The sequence below is a fragment of the Onychostoma macrolepis genome, chromosome 24, assembly GCF_012432095.1.
Source record: "Onychostoma macrolepis isolate SWU-2019 chromosome 24, ASM1243209v1, whole genome shotgun sequence".
Classification (NCBI taxonomy): Eukaryota; Metazoa; Chordata; class Actinopteri; order Cypriniformes; family Cyprinidae; genus Onychostoma; species Onychostoma macrolepis.
In genome coordinates, this window is record NC_081178.1 from 25,961,164 (window position 1) to 25,985,090 (window position 23,927).

General features: G+C 33.5%; 1 protein-coding gene across 3 annotated transcripts in view; it reads right to left on the bottom strand.

Moving 5' to 3' along the window:
- Positions 1–23,927, bottom strand: part of LOC131533372 (piezo-type mechanosensitive ion channel component 2) — a 143,233-nt gene that overhangs the window by 30,117 nt on the left and 89,189 nt on the right. For all 3 annotated transcript variants that reach the window (XM_058765676.1, XM_058765678.1, XM_058765677.1), the window contains 18 exons: positions 22,948–23,141; positions 22,181–22,329; positions 21,921–22,094; positions 20,494–20,708; positions 15,868–16,028; positions 14,733–14,909; positions 14,530–14,652; positions 12,945–13,145; positions 12,132–12,336; positions 11,301–11,402; positions 11,055–11,220; positions 6,084–6,327; positions 5,138–5,234; positions 4,024–4,189; positions 2,951–3,040; positions 2,388–2,509; positions 1,357–1,428; positions 244–347 (listed from right to left, as the gene is read on the bottom strand). In XM_058765676.1, coding sequence (XP_058621659.1) covers positions 244–347; positions 1,357–1,428; positions 2,388–2,509; positions 2,951–3,040; positions 4,024–4,189; positions 5,138–5,234; positions 6,084–6,327; positions 11,055–11,220; positions 11,301–11,402; positions 12,132–12,336; positions 12,945–13,145; positions 14,530–14,652; positions 14,733–14,909; positions 15,868–16,028; positions 20,494–20,708; positions 21,921–22,094; positions 22,181–22,329; positions 22,948–23,141 — 2,762 coding nt within the window. The remainder of the gene's footprint in view (positions 1–243; positions 348–1,356; positions 1,429–2,387; positions 2,510–2,950; positions 3,041–4,023; positions 4,190–5,137; positions 5,235–6,083; positions 6,328–11,054; positions 11,221–11,300; positions 11,403–12,131; positions 12,337–12,944; positions 13,146–14,529; positions 14,653–14,732; positions 14,910–15,867; positions 16,029–20,493; positions 20,709–21,920; positions 22,095–22,180; positions 22,330–22,947; positions 23,142–23,927) is intronic.

Genomic DNA, 23,927 nt, shown 5'->3' on the forward strand with positions numbered 1-23,927 from the left:
AGTCAGGGCGCTAGTGCTGTTACCGCTCTTCCACGCAGGGAGCGAGCGATTAGTGGTCGGATAAATAACGAAACATTGTTAAGTGCTGAGGGAACAAAAGAAGAATACACTGAAACATTTTCGTAACACAGAGCCATTTAGGTTAAACACAGTTTTGTGTGGGAACAACACAATTAAGCACAGTTATACGACTTAAAAATGGGTGCGCATGCAGCAAAGCACTGAAGTTTCTGGGATATTTACCTGAAACGCTGATCTTTTGGGAGGTTCCTCATCCTTTTTGTCCTCGTCTTCCTCCTCTTCCTCACTGTCTGTCTCAAATAAGTAATAATTGCCACTTCGGACCACTAAAAGAGACAACACATCACACATCACTTTTCTATTGAAAAAAGCATATAATAAAGTTTAATAAAAATCATAATAATATTGTTTTGAAATATAATATATATTTATTTATTTTTAAATTATTGTTATTATTTTATTTATTTATTTATTTTTGGAAAATGTTAGTGCTCAGTCATGTTTAAATTATATTTCTAGTGCTGGGCAATGATTAATCGTGATTAATTGCATCCAAAATAAAAGTTTTTGTGTACATAATATGTGAATGTGTGTATTTATTATATATATATATATATATATATATATATATATATACACACACACACACACACACACACATGCATGTAAATATTTTTAAAAATATGATGTTTATATATTAAATATATATATATATATATATATATATATATATATATATATATATATATATATATATAATATAATTTATATGAAAATAAATGTATACATGTAAATATTTTCAGAATATATACTGTATGTGTGTATCTTTATATATACATAATAAACACAATACACACACACACATATTATAGAAACAACATTTTTTATTTTGGATGCGATTAATCGTTGCCCAGCACTATATATTTCATTTAATTTTTGAAGTAAAAACATAATCAAATTGTGCTTAGATGTGAAATGTTGAGTTCACATTGAGATCTCTGTCTTATGATTGCATATGTCGGTGTTTTAGCAAATCTGAGCTCAATCTGAGACATTGTTGAGATCTCTGGGCAGATATATTTGAGATTATTAGTGGGGTTTTTCTAGGGAAACACATTTGAGAAACAAGTCTCATGTTGCTCTTCATTTAATCTCACTGCTGTCTAGAAGAAACAGCTGAGATGTCACATAAATCTAATGACTTTCCCCTTTCAAATGTGAGTCTGAGCTGCAATATTTATCTGAGTGACATCAGATCAACATTGGGATCTTGTGAAATGAATATGAATAATTTTAGTTCAGTTGCAAATGAAATAAAGAGCAGGAGACACTAACTGGACGCATGATCAACCCAAGGCTTCCACCAATGCTTTCTTTTGTCTTTCTTCTTCTCTTTGCTGCTCTCTCCTGTAATGCAGAGAAGTGGTTCAGTGAACCCATCACACGCACACACAACACTCTTAAAAACATTAAAACCATTTCAAAGCGTGCACATTTACTCTGAGCTCTGGTATGCGCATTTCATGTGTTTTAGATTTGATTGCAATGCATTTAACACCGCAGTTAAACGCAGGCACTTGTGGAATTTATGAGCCTTCAGTTCGCTGACACTGATGCTGGACTAAAGTGTGTTTCGACAAAGATTCAGTCAAACATGTGTAGGACAACACTTTTTATTTTTAATTTATGGTGTATTGTAGTTATAAATATATTTTGATTATTCTGAGGAAACTGTGCCATTTGTGTCCCCATGATTCACTAATATTAAAATGTATTATGTTTATTGTATAATGAGAAGTACTCAGTATATAGTATGAACCATTCAACAGTTTAGGGTCGGTCAGATTTTCAATGGTTTTTGAAAGAAGACTTTTCTGCTCACCAAGGCTGCATTTATTTGATCAAAAATACAGTAAAAACATTAAAAATGATGAAATATTATTCCAATTTAAAACAGCTGTTTTCTATGTGAATATGTGTTAAACTGTAATTTATTTCTGTGATGCGCAGCTGTATTTTCAGCATCATTACTGCAGTCTTCAGCGTCACATGATCTTCAGAAATCATTCTAATATGCTGATTTACTGCTCAACAAACATTTCTGATTATTATCAATGTTGAAAACAGTTGCGCTGCACAATATTTTCGTGGAAACCGTGATGCATTTTATTTTTCAGGATTCACAGATGAATAGAAAGTTCAAAAGAACAGCATTTATTTGAAATTTGTAATGTTATAAATGCATCATTGCTGAATAAAAGCATTAATTTAATTTCTTAAAAAAAAAAAAATTAAACATTTTACTTTGGGCCTGAGAAGTGAAAACATGATATTTCTGAGTTCAAAATGCTCTGATGTAAATATACCTTCGTCATCCTCCTCTTCCTCCTTGGCTACTGAGTGGCGTTCCCCGCTTTCCTGCACTAAAGACAGCATCCTCTCTTTTCCTCTCTTAAACTTCTGCTGTCGGCTTTTGATGCGGTCCATCCTGAGAGAAACAGACAGAGGAGAACATAGAAGATGTTATTTTGATTCCTCAGCCTGTTCCCTTGAACACAATTAGAGTATAATTGAAGATAAAGAGTCTTCATGTCGGGGCTTGTGTGGGTGAGCAGGAAGCAAAGAAAACAGGCTGGATCTTGGCAAGCCTCAGATATCCTGCAGATGTGACCTACTAACACACTGCTGCAACTCTACCGCTCTTCTGGAAAACACTGGTTAAGCAGCGGCTCTCAGGAGCTAAAAATGCTGGATAAATGATAGGAAACACTGTGACAGAGAAAAAGCAATACGCAGCAATCTGTGTGTCTCATTAATGTGTGTTCATGCATCAATCAGCGCATGATTTCATAGGACTGCGTGAAAAGGGAATGCAGCAGTTGGCAGCAAACAATGAAACATTGTGAGTCTCGTCTCACACTGAACTCACTGTCTCTTCAGCAGATCCATGGACTTCTTCTCTTCTTCTATTCTGGCTTTAACCGCCTTCACAATGGTCGCCTGAAACAACTCCGCTCCTCTGACGGACAAACAAAGAGGAACAGAGACACGAAACAAACAAACCACAGTCTGAATATGTCTGGAATGCTCTCATAAAAAAATGATGACATTTTAAAATATGAAACCGCTTCAAATGCACTCTTTGTAGTGCTTTTTATCTACATATTCATTTATCACTATCAGTTTGTTTCGTAAAGCTGTCATGTTGTCTTTTATTGAGTGACAATTAAGAAGATATTTTGTGGACATTAAGTTAAAAATAACCCAAAACATAATGTTAGATGCAGGGTTATTATAGGCAAATAAAAGTAAAACTGTATCTAAAATTAAAACCACTACAATAAATAAATAGATACATTTTTAAAATAATTTTAAATAAAAAATACTTTAAATAAAATAAATGTTAACTGAAAAAAAAATTGTTTTATTTCAGCTACAACATTTCTCAATTTAATTTGGTTTAATTTTAAGTACTAAAATAACAACAACAATATATATATATATATATATATATATATATATATATTTATTTAAATATATATTTAAATCTAAATATATACATAGATTTAAATGTATATATTTTATGTTTTACACACAACAAAATTACAAAAAAATAAAACATAAAATAATATAAAATAAAAAATACTAAAATAAAATAAAAAATACTAAAATAAAATGCTTAAAATAAATTAAATTATAAAATAAATTAAATTATAAATTAAATTAAAATAAAATAAAATAAAATAAAATAAAATAAAATAAAATAAAATAAAATAAAATAAAATAAAATAAAATAAAATAAAATAAAATAAAATAAAATAAAATAAAATAAAATAAAATAAAATAAAATAAAATAAAATAAAATAAAATAAAATAAAATAAAATTCAAACAACTATAATAGTAGTACCTGAATGATAATAAAATAAACCTGGTATGATTACATGCAGGCAAACATGAAAAGCGAATGAAAAGCAAACAGCAGTAATGCAGAGCATGTGCACCTGGAGGCGAGGACCTGAGAGGAACGGATGTCAGCTACGACGTGTAGGAAGTAGTAGCTCATGAAAACTCGCCTCTGCAGCAGGAGAAAAGCGAAGCAGATGCTGTCCCAGATGATCCCGGCCTCGTCACTCGGCAGCTCACACTGTTTATTTGCGTTCTGCTCCGCTGCGTGAGAATCATCAGAATCTAGTCAAGCAATTATACTGCGACTTTGGTCATTAAAATTAGTTAATTATTAATGCTCATAAAACTTTTCAGTCCTATTTTATTAGTGGCTCTTTATAAAAAGGGTTTTCTTAATCTGAGTGGTTCAAAAACCTCTCTTTAGATGAACAAACAAAAAACAAAACAGACTTTATTCGCTGAGTCTAAGTGGATAGTTCACCCAAAAGATCAGGTCATCAGAGACAGTTTGCAGATGAGTGTGTTTCTTCATCAGGTTTGTAGAAATGTGTCTCTGCATCAGTGTCTCAGCAATGGATGCTCTGCAGTGAATGGGTGCCGTCAGAATGAGAGTCCAAACAGCTGATAAAAACATCCACAGCACTCCAGTCCATCAGTTAACATCTGGAGAAGACAAAAGCTGAAACAAATCTAGCAAGAAATATAAATCCATAATTCATAATAACGCTTCCTGCAGTGAAAAAGTGTTCTGGTGTGAATCAGGAGAGAAATCTGCAGATCAAGCAGCGTTTACAAGACAAAACAGCTCTAAACACATACGTGGCTGGATTTTGATGTGAGACACAACAGCAGATGCACTTTTTCACTGAAGGAAGCGTTATTATGGATTATGGACTCGTATTTTAGTTAAATTGTGATTATTGTGATGTTTTTATCAGCTGTTTGGACTCTCATTCTGACGGCACCCATTCACTGCAGAGCATCCATTGCTGAGACACTGATGCAGAGACACATTTCTACAAACCTGATGAAGAAACACACTCATCCTGATCTCAGATAGCCTGAGGGTGAATAGATCTTCAGGAAATTTCATGACATTCATTCATTCATTAAAAAAAAACAAAGCACTGGAACATCAAAGTGTGCAGCGAATGTAGAAAGTGAGCCTTCAACTCTTTAAACCAAACAGGAAATGAAGGCATAACTTACGCTTTGAATATCCTTTTATAGTGCAGGCCAGACTGAATAACTGGATCAGCCAGCAGTGATTGGCCACCAGTGCTTTTATATATCCACACGCCACGATCTGAGAGCCAAGAGGACAGAAAGCACAATGACATCCAGCAGAACATCCACAACAACCAAAACCTTCTCTTTGTTAGCTCACGTTTTGGATGAACCTCTTTACATTTTTTTTTTGTCAATTGCTAACAAGCATTGTTCAAAACTGTTCATACAGTCTGCATTACCAACATGAATCTTGGCCAAACGGTTCATCCCGCCTCCAAAACTCACTCAGACCAACAAAACACTTCATACAGGTCCCAAAATAAGCTTGTTTCACCATAACACTGGCAGCAACTCTCATTCAGAAAACATACATTTCATTCATAACACACTGACCTAAAAAAACACTAACAACGAGGAGCATTACATCAACTATGAACTTTTATCTTTGAAGTTTGAATTATTTGTCACATAAGTATTTCATTATAGGATAAGAATAACTTCTTTTTATTTTACTGACTGTATTACAGCACAAAGAATGAATGAGAAAAGCAGCACCCCATTTCTTTGCATACAAAAAAAATTGAAACACTTACTAAATGTACTTGTGAAAAATAAATAAATAAATAAAAAGTTGAGAAAAAAAAATCCTGAAGCAATAATAAAAAAAAAAAATATATATATATATAATTTTTATTTATTTATTTATTTTCTTCATTTATGAGGCATATTTCGGTTAGTGTAGTGAGGCAGGTGTGCATGTATTGTGTGCAATTATTAATCAAATCCCACAAATGATTCAGAGCACTACGAACAGAATTATGATTTATGTCGGCCCGTGGCTGTTCAAGACATATTTCAAGCTAATTTACAAAACCACTGAATAAAAGATTGCTGTGATTTAAATTCTGATTTATGAGATACTCACTGAGAGAATGTTTTTCATGGTGATTACGAAGACGTTGTATGCTATGAGGAAGTCCCAGTAATGAAGGATGCTTTTGATTGGCTTCAGTAACAGCTCGCCCCCAAAAATCAAGAAGTAGAAACAGGCGACCAGGTATCCCATACAGAAGATGCTGATGCGTGTGGTGCCCGTGATGAAGATGATGGTCAGGACGAACCAGAACAGGTAGCTGAACATGATCACCTTCAGCATATCCAAATACGACCTGCAGAGAGCACATCAAGAATCAAGTTTGAACATTTTTTTTGTTTTTGAAAGAAGTGAATACTTTTACAGTTTTTTTTTTCAACTGCTTTCACACATTTTCAAAACTTTGCCTCTTTTTTCAAAACTTTACACACAAATCCAAGAATTGCACACAAAATATCTCTTGCAAAATGAAGCACTGCATTCAAAATATCACAAAGTAAAGATTTTGTGTGTAAGCAGTTGAAAAAAACTGTAATCATCAAAGATGCATTAAATTGTTTAAAAGTGTCAGTAGGTTACAAAAGATTCCTCTCTCAAATAAATGCTGTTCTTTTGAACTTTCTATTCATCTGTGAATCCTGAAAAATAAAATGCATCACAGTTTCCACAAAAATATTGTGCATCACAACTGTTTTCAACATTGATAATAATCAGAAATGTTTGTTGAGCAGTAAATCAGCATATTAGAATGATTTCTGAAGATCATGTGACACTGAAGACTGCAGTAATGATGCTGAAAATACAGCTGCGCATCACAGAAATAAATTACAGTTTAACACATATTCACATAGAAAACAGCTGTTTTAAATTGAAATAATATTTCACAAATTTGACTGTTTTACTGTATTTTTAATTAAATGCAGCCTTGGTGAGTGGGTCAAAGATGAGACGTCCCATTTTGTTGTCCGCATCAAATAAAATTGACAAAAGTGATTTTATATACATAAAGAGCATATTAAAAGCAAGTATGCATTTAATATGCATTTAGTAAGTGTCTACTTTAATGTTTCAAATAACATTTGAGAAAATAAAATGTCAAAATCTGGGTGAAATAATGTTCCATCATCATTCAGTGTAACAGTTATATTTATGAAAAACACAATCCTGACCTGTTGTTATTCAAATATATAAAATAATAAGTGATCATTCTAAATTTAATATATTTTAAATTATTAAAAACTATTGTTACACTGAACGATATCGAAATGTATGATAGTTTGGATTTTTTTGCTCAGAAATATAAAATTAGAATAGGACACATTCTAATGTAAATTTAAACTGTATTGGACTTTAATTGTTTTGATGCTTGACAACCCTTTTTTTCGAGCAGAAAAGACTTCTTTTAAAACATAAAAAAAAATCTTACTGACCCCAAACTTTTCAACAATAGTGTATGCATCATTATTAGTATTCACATATGTTTATTATTATACTGGTCTAGTCAGAAAATATCGTATTTGGCATAAAGTTCAAGAACACAGACTGTAAACAATGTGGTGATATGATGATATTTGCTAGGAAAGGCTGTTTTGTAAATAATGTTCAACCCCAAACCATTTTGCATCAAATGGCACCGTTTCCTCAGAATTACCCATGATGCATTAGCAGGTTATTTGGATTTACTGGAATCTGCAAGTATAATAATAAGCATAATGACGAAGAATTGGAAAAACTGAGCACACATGTGATCTCCTCTAAACCTAACATGATCAGAGCAGTCGTTAAGAGCAGAAAATCATCACCATCATCATTTCTACTTGTTTGGACTGGCTGGAGCTGTCGAATCACTACGGTTTTTCTACAGCTGATGGATGACCTGCTCAAAGATAAACGGCCCTGCCCTGATCTAGAATCACTATTCATTGTCTCGTTTTACTCTGCAATAATAAGCAGAGAAAGCTCAGCTGAACCTGAGACCACAAAATAAGACTGCAGGCTTGAAAAATTAACGATGTAATTACGACTGAGGTGTTTTCTGAGCCATATCGGACGACAGATAAAGTAATCAGAGTATAAAAGCGTAAAGAGTTGATTTTTGTTTGAACTGTTTGTCTGTATCAGCGCTGCTGACTTCAAGCCCCTTCACTGTCCAACACAATCTCTGAAAACACCACCGAAGCGCTTTCTAAAGCGCTATTCGGACCGGACTAGTTTCTAAACGACGCTTGAGTTTCGATTCTTATCACCTGACGTCTGCGATTTTCATGAGCCAGTTCAGACGGGACTAACATCTCCGTGTTTCCACCACATAAGAAGAAAAATCATGTGTTAAAAAGTCTAAATTATGACATACTTAAGTCATAATTATGAGATAAAAAGTCGAAATTATGACTTAAGTCATAATTACGAGATAAAAAGCTGAAATTATGACTTAAATCATAATTTCGGGATTATTATGACTTAATTATGTTAATTAATTAAGTCATAATTACGAGATTAAAAGTCGAAATTATGAGATAAAAAGTCAAAATTATGACAAGTCATAATTACGAGATTAAAAGTCGAAATTATGAGATAAAAAGTCAAAATTATGACAAGTCATAATTACGAGATAAAAAGTTGAAATTATGACTTTAAAAGTCAAAATTATGATTTAAGTCATAATTACAAGATAAAAATCGAAATTATGACTTAAATCATAATTTCGGGACTATTATGACTTAATTATGTTAATTAATTAAGCCATAATTACGAGATTAAAAGACATAATGACAATATGAATAATGAAATAATGACAAAGTCGAAATTATGACTTAAATCATAATTACGAGATAAAAAGTCAAAATTATGACTTATAAATTCAAAAAATGAGAAAAAGTCGAAATAATGACTTTAAAAGTCGAAACTGACTTAATGACTTTAAACCCCAAGAAAATGCTTAAATGCTCAGCACGTTGCGTTCATATTCTGGGGAATATTCTGCTTGTCTGTAAATGGTATATGCTTTATTAATAAGGTGTGTAATTTGGTCCTCAAAACTGTTTTAAGCCAAGTTAATTTGTTTTAGAATGTCCCGTTTATAATTAGACCATAGTGGCCTGTGACCAATGTGTTTATAAAGTCATGAAGTCAATTTCGACTTTTTAATCTCGTAATTTCGATTTTACAATTTCTACTTTTTAAGTCATAATTCCAACTTTTTTATCTCGTAATTATGACTTAAGTCATTATTTTGACTTTTTATCTCATAATTATGACTTTTAAAGTCATAATTTTGATTTAGTAAGTCATAATTTAGACTTTTATCTTGTAATTATGACTTCAGTATGTCATAATTTAGACTATTTAACGCATTATTTTTTTTCGTATGTGGCGGAAATGGGCTTCCATAGCAAACATATCAGAACTGCGTGCGGTAAGAGCTTTAGTTTCTCTAACGACCCCCTGGAAACCAGTCCCGTCCGAACAGGGCTTAAGATGTTGTCTCCGGTATTTCTAATAATCATGTAATTCTGCTGCTTGTTTTCAAATGTTTTTATTAACAGAAACTGGGAGTGCTGAAATATTAATCGCAATTCATTTTGTGAACAGAACTGTATGCTCTTGAAAGAAATATGATGTGTGCTCTTTAGCATCGTAATTAAGTTAGATTATTTAAATATAATCTGTTGAACTAATTTTAAGCCACTCTTCCCTTTGGAAGTTCACTGCGATTGAGAACCTCTGATGTAGGGGGAAATAACACAAGAAATAAAGATTATTCATGTTTTTCGGCCCCAAATAAACATGAATAAATATTAGACGGTGTTGAAAGATACAATACAACTCACTGAAGTGATTTATGTCTCATGTAATCGAACAGCGTCGAATCAGTGTTTCATTCACGAAAAACAGCAATAAAAAGCCACTGAATGTCCATAAAAATGACTTTTGATAAAATATATGCACAGTATTACATATTAATTATATTTATCCTTAACCTGTTGTCCTCTTTCTTTAATTCCCATTTGAGTAAATCTGTGATAAAACAAGTTATTATTACAGCCACTGTTTAAATGTGTATATTTCAACAACAAAATTGGAATAGAAGCATAATTCTGTTATTAAAAAGTCAACATAAAAACGGCCTCATGTGCAGTTAATGTTTGTACGTCTCAGTTTTTATTTGAGTCTTGATTATTAAATCAATTTGACTAATTATTATTATTATATATTTTTTTTTTCGGTTTTGGTTTCAGTCTAAAGAAAAAAGTAAAATAAATAATTAAAAACAAAATAATTTAATAATAATTTAATTAACTCATTCATTTCTTTATAATAATAATTTAATTAATATTAATAGAGTTATACAAAACACTACTTTAAAATAATGTTTTTTTTACATTTACATTTAGTCATTTAGCAGATGCTTTTATCCAAAGTGACTTACAAACGAGGACAACAGAAGCAAATCAAAACCAACAAAAGAGCAAAAAAAAGCAAGTGCAGTTGCTAAATTATTATTTAATTATTTTGCTTTTAATTCTTTTAAATGATTTATTTGACTTTTTTTTAGCCAAAGACTGAATTGTTAAGTCTCAGTTAGCCTAATGCAGTACACGTAGCAAGGTTTTTATTTTATTTTATATTATATAATTAATAAAAAGAATAGAGCAAGCTAGTGTTAGAGGCCTTTTTTGCTTTTGTTAATTGTATAATAAATAAAAGAAAACAAATAGATAGAATACAAAAAGATTAGAGAAGCTAGTGTTAGTTTTTTGTTTGTTTTTAAGAATAGAATTAGAATAGAGATTGCTAGAGTTAGAGGGTCAAATAAAGATGGAAGAGATGTGTTTTAGCCAATTCTTGAAGATGGCTAAGGACATAAGGAGTTTTTTGATTGATTTTTTATTTTTATTTTTGATGTTAAAATTCCTGAATCCTGAATTTTTGTTTTGGATTTGGCCCAGAATTTTCATTTCGGTGCACGACTAATATGACATGCATTTCTTCTGGTCTGGGCTGTTTGTGTGAGGTGTTTACCTGCAGTGGATGAAGTCGGGCACAGGGTTGTGCTGGCTGAAGCTGGCAGCGTCCAGATCTCGACAGATCTCCACATTATCACCCGCCTGCAGCTTCACGGCCGTCACGCTCTCCTCCTCGAACACACGGCCCTGCAGCGACGCGCACAGCAGCAGCATGAAGTCATCTGCAGAGATGTGATGAGACGTGATGAGAGGGCGTTAAAGCAGAGTTTGGGAGCTTTAACACAAACTCGATATTACTCACAGAGGAGGAAGAGGGAGTTGGGTTTGGTGTGGAAGTCGGGGAAGTAGAGCCACTTGATGACGTTTGAGTCCATGCTGGAAGACGGACGTCTCCATGGATAGTCTGAACCAAAGAGATATTGGTGAAATTCACAAATATAGCCAAGAGCCTTGTCAAAAGAGTGAATTTGCTATTACCTTAAAGGAATAGTTCGCCCAAAATTTTTTAATTAGCTGGAAATGTGCTCACCCTTACTTGTTTCTTCATCAGGTTTGTAGAAATGTGTCTCTGCATCAGTGTCTCAGCAATGGATGCTCTGCAGTGAATGGGTGCCGTCAGAACGAGAGTCTGATAAAAACATCACAATAATCCACACCACTCCAGTCCTGCAGTGAAAAAGTGCATCTGCTGTTGTCTCTCACATCAAAATCCAGCCACATGTGTGTTTAGAGCGGTTTTGTCTTGTAAACGCTGCTTGATCTGCAGATTTCTCTCCTGATTCAGACCAGAACACTTTTTCACTGCAGGAAGCGTTATTATGGATTATAGACTTGTATTTGAGTTAAAAACGTCTTAATGCTGGATTAGTTTCAGCTTTTGTCTTCTCCAGATGTTAACTGATGGACTGGAGTGCTGTGGATGTTTTTATCAGCTGTTTGGACTCTCATTCTGACGGCACCCATTCACTGCAGAGCATCCATTGCTGAGACACTGATGCAGAGACACATTTCTACAAACCTGATGAAGAAACAAACTCATCCTGATCTCGGATCGTCTCAGTTTGAGTACATCTTCAGCACATTCTCATTATTGAGTGAACTGTCTCTTTAAGCAGACACCTGTGTGACTCACCTGTGCAGGCCGCAGGAGGGATGCCGATGCACATCAGGTACTGGAAGGCTAACATGCAGGCCAGAAAGCAGCAGTACTTGGACCAGACGCGGGCGATGGCTTTTCTCCTGCGCTGATACATCACCACAATCAGACCGAACGCGTGCAGCATGGCATAGAAGTCCATCCGCTGGCCGATCACATTCACCGCTAACAGAAAACAGGTCTGGAGGAGCAACATTCAGCCGTGGGTTTCAAATTAGGACAATAATGGGTGCATTTGATAGCATGCAAATTAAAATTCAATATCCATCACGTAACCCTGATCCATTACCTTAACACTCTATTGTGGTGTATCTGTCTCAACAGTGTGTTTGCAATCTGAGCTTCAGATCATAATCTATTAGAAGCCGTCCAAGTGGGACCGACCTCACAGACAGATAGCAAATCAGTGTCTGTACAAAATAAAAACTGGCCCTCAAAGAGGAGAACATGATGCCAAGTAGGACACGTTCATGTTCCTGCAAATCAGCATATTAGAACGATTTCTGAAGATCATGTGACGCTGAAGACTGGAGTAATGATGCTGAAAATACAGCTGCGCATCACAGAAATAAATTACATTATAACAGATACTCACATAGAAAACGGATATTTTAGATTTTAATATTATTTCATAATTTTTACTGTATTTTTGATCAAACAAATGCAGCCTCTGTGAGCAGAAGAGACTTTAAAAAAAATAAATAAAGAGACTTAAAATAAATAAAATTTAAAACTCAGATTTTTGAATGGTAGTGTATAATTCATTAACAGACATAATGCTGATATTACCTCAAGACCAAATTTGTAGAAGAAGTAGTTGATGAAATATTTGGCGCAGTTAACGATGCCGTCGTCCAGATGCTGCCGTGTGATGTTGTGAAAAATGGTTTTTGTGACCGGAGGGGTGAGGTTGTTTTTCATACGGTAGAAATCCTGGTGACGGTAAATGGTCACTTCAAACGCCAAGAGAGCCAGCATTAGTAAGTTATTCTGTGTGGGGAAAATAAACAAATATACAAACAAATAAATAAACGGATAAGGATGCTATTGAAGTGCTTGTAGTGTCTGAAATTAACAACCACAAGAGACAAATGCACAAATGCAAGTATAAATTGGCATAATGTTGATTCTCCATATATCATAACGATAAAGCAAAAAAACAGGTTTTTAACATCTTTGCAAATTTATTAAAAATACAAAACTTAAATGATTGCATTGCATAAGTATTCAAACCCTTATCTGGGACAGCTGAAATTTAGCTCAGGATCATTCATATCGCTTGTAGATGTTACTACACTTCGAGTGAAGTTAACCTGTGGCGAATTCAATTGAATGGGTATGATTTGGAAAGGCACCCACGTCTTAATAAAAGGTCTAACAGCTGATATAAGTTTAGCTAGGGTGCTATGTTTTTTCCCCATGTGGCAATCAGTGTTATTTTAGTATCATTCAGATATTATTATAGTTTTTATTAATGTTTTGAATCAGTTTTTGTTTTATTTGTTTTAATTTTAATTTTAATCAAAGCGTTAGTAATTTCATTGTGTCATTTTTAGTCTGTCTATATAGGTTTTATTAATTTTTATTTCAGTTTTAGTTTTAGTTATTTTAGTACATCAAGTTAAACTAGATTAAAATTAGTGCTGTCAAATGATTAATCGCATACAAAATAAAAGTTTTTGTTTACATAATATATATGTGTGTGTACTGTGTATATTTATCTATATATAAATTCACACACATACAGCATATATTTTGAAAATATTTACATGTATTTACATGTACTATATATATATTTATATTCATATAATTTATATCATATGTAAATATATTAACATAAGATATTTTTCTTAAATATATACATGCATGTGTGTGTATTTATATATACATAACAAATATACACAGTACACACACATATATTATGCAAAAAAAAAAAAAAAATAATTTTTATTTTGGATGCGATTAATCGTTTGACAGCACTAATTAAAATAAATAAAAAATGTTGCCTTGGCAACTACCGGAAATAAAAAGATGTTTTTATTACATTTTTAATTTTTAAAAAATGCTGTATTAAATACAACTCAGCACTGGGTAAAATATGGACAACCCCAGTGACGGGGTTCTTTTGACCCAGTGGTTGGGTTAAATGTTTCTGGGCAGTAACCCAAATGCTGGGTTTGTCCATATTTTACCCAATGCTGGGTTGTATTTAACACAGCATTTTTTAGAGTGTAGTAACACTTATTTTATTTCAAATAATGCGTTGTTATAAAGGCTTTAATTTTAGTTTCACATTTAGTTTTAGTTATCTCTAATAACTATAATAATCCTGTTAACTGTATTAATTCTGCGTCTGAACACCAGCAGCTCTTACCCTCAGGTTCTCCAGCAGCGGAGAGAACTTCCTGAGGCCGATCCAGTTGGCCGGATCCAGCGGGCCGCTGTAGAGCAGAGACCTGGCCATGTCTATGCGCTGAGCTTCTGTGTAGTTCTCAGGCTGCAGGAGAGAAGCACAGAGCCGTCAGAACGAGAGCGTCTGTGTGTGTGTGTGTGTGTGTGTGTGTGTGTGAGGCTCACCATACTGCAGCTCCTGGAGTACATGGATGGGTTGATGGAGGTCAGCTGGTACAGCATCTTACAGACGATGATGACGCAGGTCCAGACGGTGCAGACACTGGACGCCAGCGGTCTGAACTGACTGAAGGGCAGAGCGAAGGCCCAGCTCACCAGAAACACGTAGTTAAACAGAGACACCTGTCAGAGACACAGAACCAGCTGCTCAGACGGACTACCAGCTCCAACAATGCGGTCATCTAGGTTTTCACATTTTTGTAAATGTTTAGAGAGAAAAAAAGTGTAAAAAAAAAAAAAAAATATACAATTCATAAATTTAAAAAAATAAATAAAAAATAAGATAAAATTAAAAATGATTCAAAATAAATAAACATTAGATTCAAACAAACAAACAAAAATAAATAAAATATTAAATAATAACTAATAAATGAATAAAAAGTAAAAGTAAATGAAGATAAACAAGCAAGCAAACAAGCTTAACTGAAACAAAATATTTTCTAAATGATATTTTAGACACATTTATAATAATTTTTCACTGCATACATTGTTTTTTATATAAGAAACAATATAGATGCCATTTATATTTCAGTGGCAATTATTTTTTAGTATCATTGAGATACTAATATAGTTTTTTTTTTATATTTTGAATTATTTTAATATTATTTTAATATTTTCTGCTTTCATGTTAATTTTAGTAAATTGTTTTTGTAATTGTATTGTGTTTTGTCATTTTTAGTTGTTTTTTAAATAAATAAATAAATCAAGTTAAACTAAATGCAAGTGAGAAATGTCGCCTTGAAAACTAGCTGAAATAAAGTAAGTTTAAGATTTTTTTTAATATTATGTTTTATTTCAATTAACATTTATTTTATTTCAAGTAATGAAAATGTTTTGAATAGCCTTTGTTTTAGTTTTAAGTTAACTATAATAACCCTGGGATGGGGTTCCTTGCTTGAGGATGATTATTTGGGGGTCTGTGGCTTTAAAAGATTGAAAAACCCTGATCTAGACCATCTAGGTCATGTGAGCATACAGACCAGCTTAAACCATGTAAAACCAGCTGCTACTTTGCTGGATTGTCAAAAAGAGATCACATACACTTGTATGTTGGGCCACCTAAGCTGTGATTGTTCCTCACCTCTTTGACCGAGACCCAGATGATGTAGGACGAGACGATCTTGATGATGTGAAGCTCCAGCAGCCACCAGATGAAGAGCTGCAGCTTCTGCACGTACTCCAGGAACTTCAGGAACAGCACCGTCAGACGCTCCACCACCAGATGCCACTTACTCTTCAGCTCTTCACAGGAGATAAACACATGCGTCACTTACAAAAACAACAGAATGTTTTGAACGTTTTTTAAACTGACATCAAGTGTTCAGGAATGACTTCAGATAAAGATCCAAAACTATTTTTATTACTTTTGTTAACTGAAATTAACTAACCTAAACCTAATGAAAATGTTAGATGAAAAACTTAAATTAAGAATAAAAAAAAATATATATATATATTTGAAAATTAAAATCAAAACTGAAAATATAAAAATAAAAGCTAATTCAAAATATTAAGAAATAATATAATAGTATAGAAATTACACTAAAATAACTTAATAATGCAAACAAAAGAGATTCTATGTATGCACCTGTATTAATGATAAATTAAAATAAGTTAAAGTATGAACAAAAATAGAAATCCTGCCTTGGCAATTAATTGAAATAAAGTAAGTTTAAGTTGAAGTACTAAAATTACAAAATAATAACAACAACAATAATAATAATAAAGTTAAATAAGTAAACTAAAGCTGAATATAATGTAAAAATAAATGGCAAAAATGACAAAAAGCACAACAAAATTACTAAAACTTAAACTAAAATTAAATTAAAACTGAAAAAAAAAATAAAAGCCAATTCAAAATATTAACAAATATTATAATAGTATAGAAATAATACTAAAATAACTCCATAATATGGACAAAATAAGCTCTGCAACCTGAAAAATATGCACCTATATTGTTAACGAAATTAGAAATGTTGCCTTGGCAACCAATTGAAATAAAATAAAAAGTTTAAGTTAAATACTAAAATTACTATAAAAAATGTAAATTAAATAATAAAGCTGAATAGAATATAAAAACTTCACAAAAATGACTAAAATTACACAAATAAAATTCAAAAATGAAAACATAAAAATAAAAGCTAATTGTAAATATTAATAAATATTATAACAGTATTGAAATAGCATTAAAGTAACACTGGTCTATATTGTCTGACAGTAACACACAGGATCAGTGAGTCACATCTGTACATGTGCAGAAAACATCAGGATTTTGGGAATGCGAGCAGCTGATTCCAGGACAGTAAAATAATGACCCTGTGCAGAGCAACACTTACAGAGTCGTTTGTCAACATTACAACGCTGAAACAGCCAATAATGGGTAAAATATCTCAAATCTCAAAACAGTCATAAAACACAGACACCCACAGATGAATCACAGCGACATGTTCTGGACATGTTTATGAAATACATAAAGCACAAGCAGTGAAGTTAACCACAGTTTAGAAAAGCAAAGTTTGACTCGCAGCTGTTCTCTGGTGCATACAGATCGCTGAAAACACAGTGTGAAACTGAAGCTACACAACCTGTACTGTTAAAAATAAGACAGGCCAAACAATTTTAGGCCTATCTCAAATTCTCAAGGTTTTAGAAAAAGTGTTTTTTAAACAATGCCAGGCCCACTTGACTTCTAACTCTGCTGCTGAGGTTTTTCAATCAGGTTTTAAGCCTCATCATAGTACTGAGACGGTATTGCTGACAGGGCCGGCGCGTGCATATGGGCGAACTAGGCAGCCCCCTAGGGCAGCAAAAATAGCCTACTATACATGCAAAATACCCTCATGTACATCTTATAAATATCATCAAAACAAATAAAACTATCCGGACATGAATGACTTGCTGCTGATGACTTTTAAAGCCCGTCACGGGCTTCTGACAGGTGGGCTATGCTGTGTAGCGGTAACGTACTTTAGGCCTATGTGTGTGTGTGTGTGTGTGTAAGTGTGTGTGTGTGAGAGACAGAGAAAGCGGGGGAGACACAGGTGGACCAAGACAAGTGTAGGCTAGTGTCATCTATTAAATACGTAGCCTACATCCAAAACTCGTAATGCTACGAATAGCTGTGCACACCAGCGACGGGATCGGCTGTAGCCTTCAAGCGAGGCTTGGACAGGTGCCTCTTATTGAAAATTAACTACAGAGACTTGTGTTTTCCGCGACCTGAACAGCGTTTATGTTGGTTGAGCGGCTCACTAGGAATTTCCGATGGCCACTTGGCCTGTGCAGCTAGTAGCCTTTGATTATTTATTTATTTTTTTTACGTTGCTATGAAAAAAATATAATAATCAGAAAACATGCCCATGTCTAAATGTTTAAATCATATGGCAGATCTTTCTCTGTCTGTCACAGTGAAAGAAAATTCATCCAGTTTGGCTCTTTCTTGCGGGGTACCTCAGGGTTCGATTCTTGCACCAATATTATTTTCCCTTTATATGTTACTTTTAGGATTCTTTTTTTGTAAACATAATGTATCCTTCCACTGTTGTGCGGACGACACTCAGATTTACCTTCCAGTGAGACCGTCGAACATTAACATTATCGATAATTTATTGGCTTGTCTACAGGACATCAACGCCTAGATGGCTGCAAACTTTTTGAAATTAAATTATGATAAAACCGAGGTCATCAAGCCTTGGCCCTAGAAATCAGGAAGTAGCTCAATGCTTAAAATCTACCCCTCTGGTTTAATTACAACTAGTGTACAAAAAAAAAATTTAGGGTTTGTTCTGGACTCAGACTTAGAAAGAGATAAATAAATACATTCGGTCGTCAGGTCGAGTTTTTTTTTAGCCAAAACTAAAAAAATTTTTGTAAACTGCTGATTTTGAGAAAGCAATCATGGTGATGGTTTTCTCACGAATGGATTACTGTAATTCACTTTATTTTGGAATTGATAACAGAGCATTAGAGTGTCTTCAAAAAGTACAGAACGCTGCTGCCAGGATGCTCAAGTCAGCCAAGAAATTTGAGTCAGTTACACCACAATTGCTGAAATGGATGCCGGTTCGATACAGAATTAGCTATAAGATCTTGTTACTTGTTTTCAAGGCACTACATAATTTTGCCCCTTCCTATCTCTCGAGTGTGTTGGCATTTCACAATCCTTCTAGATCTCTGAGATCTGAAAATCAAAACCTTCTTTGTGTTGTAAGAACTGAATACAAACAAAAGGATGACTGAGCCTTTTCTTGTGTTGGACCCAAACTTTGGAATGATCTCCCTCGTTCTGTGAGGTCAGTAAAGACACTACCGAAATTTAAGGCCATGTTAAAAGCACATCTTTTAAAGACTTTTTGGGCGTCTTCATGATGGTGTATTTTTGATTGTATACCTTTGATATGACTTTGTGTGCTGCTCTCTGTATTTCTTTTTTTGTGTGATTTTATGTTGTTTATGCGTTTGTTGTTAGTGAGTGTGAAGCACTTTGGGCAACAGTGCTGGCATTAAATGTGCTATATAAATAAATATACAAACAAAAAAAAAAGTTTACTGACTCTCAAATCTCATGGCTTTTGTATGTAGAGAGAAACACTTGGAAATCAAATGCCTTACTTTGCTGTGTTTAAAATATTCAGTCTTCATTCAGTCCAGCATTGAAGACTTTAACAGTGTGACAGACAGCATATCGGCTGACTGTAAAAGTGTTTACACATTAAACAAGTCTAGACGTTTTTATTCTGGTCTGTTTGCTCTTCTGGCCTCGTCCGGCTCCATCGAGCCAGTAAAAGCCTCTTCCAGTTGTATCGCTCTAATATGAATTCAGATTTTTATAGTGTGTTTCATTCAAGCCAGGATATAAAATATAATTTGGTCTTGTAATTTAATTTAATATGCTTAAATGGCACTTCTAATTCAGACAATACCATCTGCAAGGATATGATCCATGTTTATTGCGTTACTCTTCAATGAACATGAATGGGTACAAAACGGGTGTTTATTTTCTTATTTTAAATGTACTGCAATCTTCCGTCTTACTTTACATCTTAGCAGAGATGAAATATGACACACTGCAATTCTGTTTGATGAAACCAAATATTTATGGTTTTGATCAATTAAAAACCTTTTTTTATTAATTTTTTTATTTAATGTTAATCAAAGTAAAAATATTATTTATTATATAGCCAATATATTTTCTTTAGACATAAGCCAAAATGCTCAATTTAGGTTAATATAACAATATTTGGCTTTTTACAAATTAATTTCACCATGCATTAAAGTTAAATTAGCAATAATATGAAAGTAGAATTTTCACTTAAGATAAAACTAAAAAGATTTTGTCACTAAATGTTTAATTTGCTCACTATAAACAAAGTCAACTTTGAAAGACCTTAATGTTTATTGCAATATATAAAAAATAAAATTAAAAAAATGCATCATATTTTTAGTTGTGAGCTAAAAGAAATTAATGAATAATACCCACAATCATTTCTGCAGTAAAGTTTTTAAACACCCTATACTAAGTAAATAGTATGTAAACAAAACATACTTTTTTTTTATTTAATTTTTTTATGGGGAGTATTATTTGCTTTTTGACAAACTGAACAAAACAGGTTTAAAGCATGATTTTTGATTAGACCAATATAAAAATGTACTTTAAATAAATGACACTTTTTTTCAGTGCATCCACATCAAATCGGACGGTCCAATCTACCTGACCCCTGCTCCGGCTCAGGATCCGCCGTCATCGAGCAGCTGAAGCTTTCAGACATGAAGTGTGGCTCAGAGATCCTCTCTTCCTCCCAATGTTTAACATCATCTTCCTCTTTCTCCAGGTCTACTCTCTCCTCAATCTCCTCCTCGTTTATGGAGTTGAACGAAGGTTTGACCATGGAAATATCCACCAGACTGCCATCCAGATGAACAAGCCTGACAATGAAGGAGAATCACACTCATGATGAGACAGTTCACTGATTCACATTCATTTTTACCCAATAACAAACAAAAATCTAAAGTATTAAACATAACCAGTGCTGATGTTAAAAATCAATATTTTAACATCCCTCTGGATTTTCACGTTTTCTGGTTTTACAGCATTGAATCACATGCTTCATTTGAATTTTTTGTTTTGTTTTTGTTTTGTTTTTTGATCAAAAGAAAAAAAAGACTAAAAACACATCTCTACAAACTGATCTATAATAATTAAGAAATGCAGTTATATTTGTTACAATTATTATAATATTTATATTACTTATATTATATTATATCATCACCATTAACAACATCAATAATAATAATAATAATAATACTTTTAACTTAAAAAGAAAAAAAAAACTTTAAAAAAATGTAGAAATGATGCTTCGGCAACTAACTGAAATTAAATTATTTTAAGTTAAAGTACTTGCATTTCTCAAATTTAAAGTAAAAAAAAAAAAAAACTAAATAAAACAGGACAAAAATATAAAGAAAAAAATATAAAAAAAATATGAAAACTGACAAAAAAACCTAACAAAATTACTAAAACTAAAATTATCTAAAACTAAAAGATGAAAAACTAATAGCAGAGAAATAATACTAAAATAACTAAAATAAGCTCCACAATCTGAAAAAGATGCACCTGCATCATTAAAGATATGTTAAAAATAAAATGAGCTCATTTAATAATGCAAACAAAAAGAATCTATGCAACCTAAAAAGATGTGCTTGTATTATGCACCTTGTTTATAATGCACCATATTAATAACAACTATTAATAACTAATAACTATTATTATTGTTGTTGTTGTTTTTATTATTATGATGGAAGAATGGGCTCAAAACTGAGCATTTTAGCCATCAGATGACATGCACATTAATCATAAACACACAATGCCCGCTGTGAAGTATTGTGGATTGTAGAATTATTTCCTCCAAAGAAAATCCTGTCGGAAAACCTGATGGAGTCAGAAACTTGGGAGAAGATGTGTGTTTCAGAAATGACCCCCAGCTTCACAGGAATGCCTTTAAAACAACACTGTTCGGAGTCCAGATCTCAGTCCAGTTTATGGCTAGACTTGAAAAAGCCTACGTACAACCAGTTGGGAAAACGACTGCAGCGGCCAGACATGCAGCTCTCATTTTGTGCTTTCAGTGACCACTGTACCTGGAGATAGTGCTCTTCTGTTTGTCGGCCACAGATTTGATGTCGGTGAGCTCGAGGAAGCGCTCGTGGAAATAGTGCAGATGCAGGATGCAGACCAGCAGGAACGAGGTGGGAATGAAGATCCGCGTGAACAGAGCTGGAACCGAGAACTTCTCCAGACCGAGATCTTCCAGCCTGCACAGAAGAGGAGCTCACCTATCACACCGCAACACCTGTGATGATAAGCTGTGCAAATATCAGAAGACGTCTTAAGATCATACTTCTCTCTGCTCATGCCTGTCATGTTGGACCACACGTTAATGGAGGACTCAAACTGGAAGGTGTAGACCAGAATGAGCACCAGCATGGTGTAAACCACCACTGACATCCAGAAATACTTCAGCATCCAGCGCCACCTCTCATAGTGCAACTGAAACAGAGCCGGACGACACACTGACTGACTGAACAAACACAACAGCAGATGAATCGGTGAAAAACTACAGAAGCCCATTGCACCACAGAATAAGAAATAAAAAAGGTCTTATCTCACAATTCAGGCTTTTTTTTTTTTGCAATGCAAATTTTGCAAGTTCATATCTCACAATTATGACTTTCTTCTCATAATTGTCTTCTCAGTTAATATCTCTCAATTCAGCATTTATATTTTGCAATTATGTTTTTTTTTCTTTAGAACAGCAACCTTTTTTTATCCTGTGGCAGAAACAATCTTCATAAAAATAAATAAATAAATAAAATAAATTGATAATAATAAACAAACAAAAACAAAAAGGACATATACAGTAAACAAACAAATGACAGATAAAACAAAACAAACAAAAATGGATGATAAACAAATGACAAACAACCACAAAAAAGATGACATACAAACAATAAACAAACAAACAGATGATAAACAAACCAACTGACTGTATACAGACCACACAGACAAACAAACTCCGCATTAATTATTGTCTAATGTGTTTATAACGTGTAAAAGTTGAAGCGATATCAAAAGGCTGTCATCAGAGCTACAGAGCACAACACAAACCTGATAAAGTGCCACGCAGAAGAGAAACATCATCATGTAAATGATCTTGTACATGACGATGCGTCCCTCAAAGCTAACGAAGAAGAACATTCCTCCACAGATGTAGATCCAGTATTTGTTGAGCATAGCCATGACTGTACGGCCCAACACGTCCATCATCTCTCTGTGCCCACCGGCCTCGTCCTCCAGACCCTCTGTAACACACACACACACACACACACACACACACACACACACACGCACGCACACACACACACACACACGCACACACACACACACACACACACACACACGCACGCACGCACACACACACACACACACACACACGCACACACACACACACACACACACACACACGCACACACACACACACACACACACACACACACACGCACACACACACACACCACACACACACACACACACACGTATGCACAATATAGGGCTGTCAAAACATTTAAATATTTTGTGTATATTATCTTGTGCTACAGCCAAGTTTCCAGGTGGAAAAGGTTTAGCGCATCAAAAATGTTTACCAACATAGCTGATAGAAATGCTATTTATCAATAAAAACACTTTTTTGTTTTTATTTTTTGGTTTTGTTTAACTTTACTAGCTCTAAAAAAAAAAAAAAACCCTTTAAGATGCACTAAAAGATTCAAGAGTTTTTACAGAACTTAAATACACAAATAAAATGTTTAGTTTACAACAGCATCTGTCTCTGAACACAAACCAGCAGTGATCGATTTGATGTTATTGTTATTTTCAAAGCTTCTTAGAACAAAAATCTGAAAATTGAATTATATATGAAAAATTATATATCATTTTTTAGATATAATAAATTATATTTCCTAATATTAAATTGTTTGTGAAAGCAGTAAGCAGTAAGTTGGCCAAATTTAATTCATTACTCTCTATTTGAAGATATCTGGGATGCGAAAGATAAAATGGAAAAGTTTTATGGAAATGCTCAATATTTC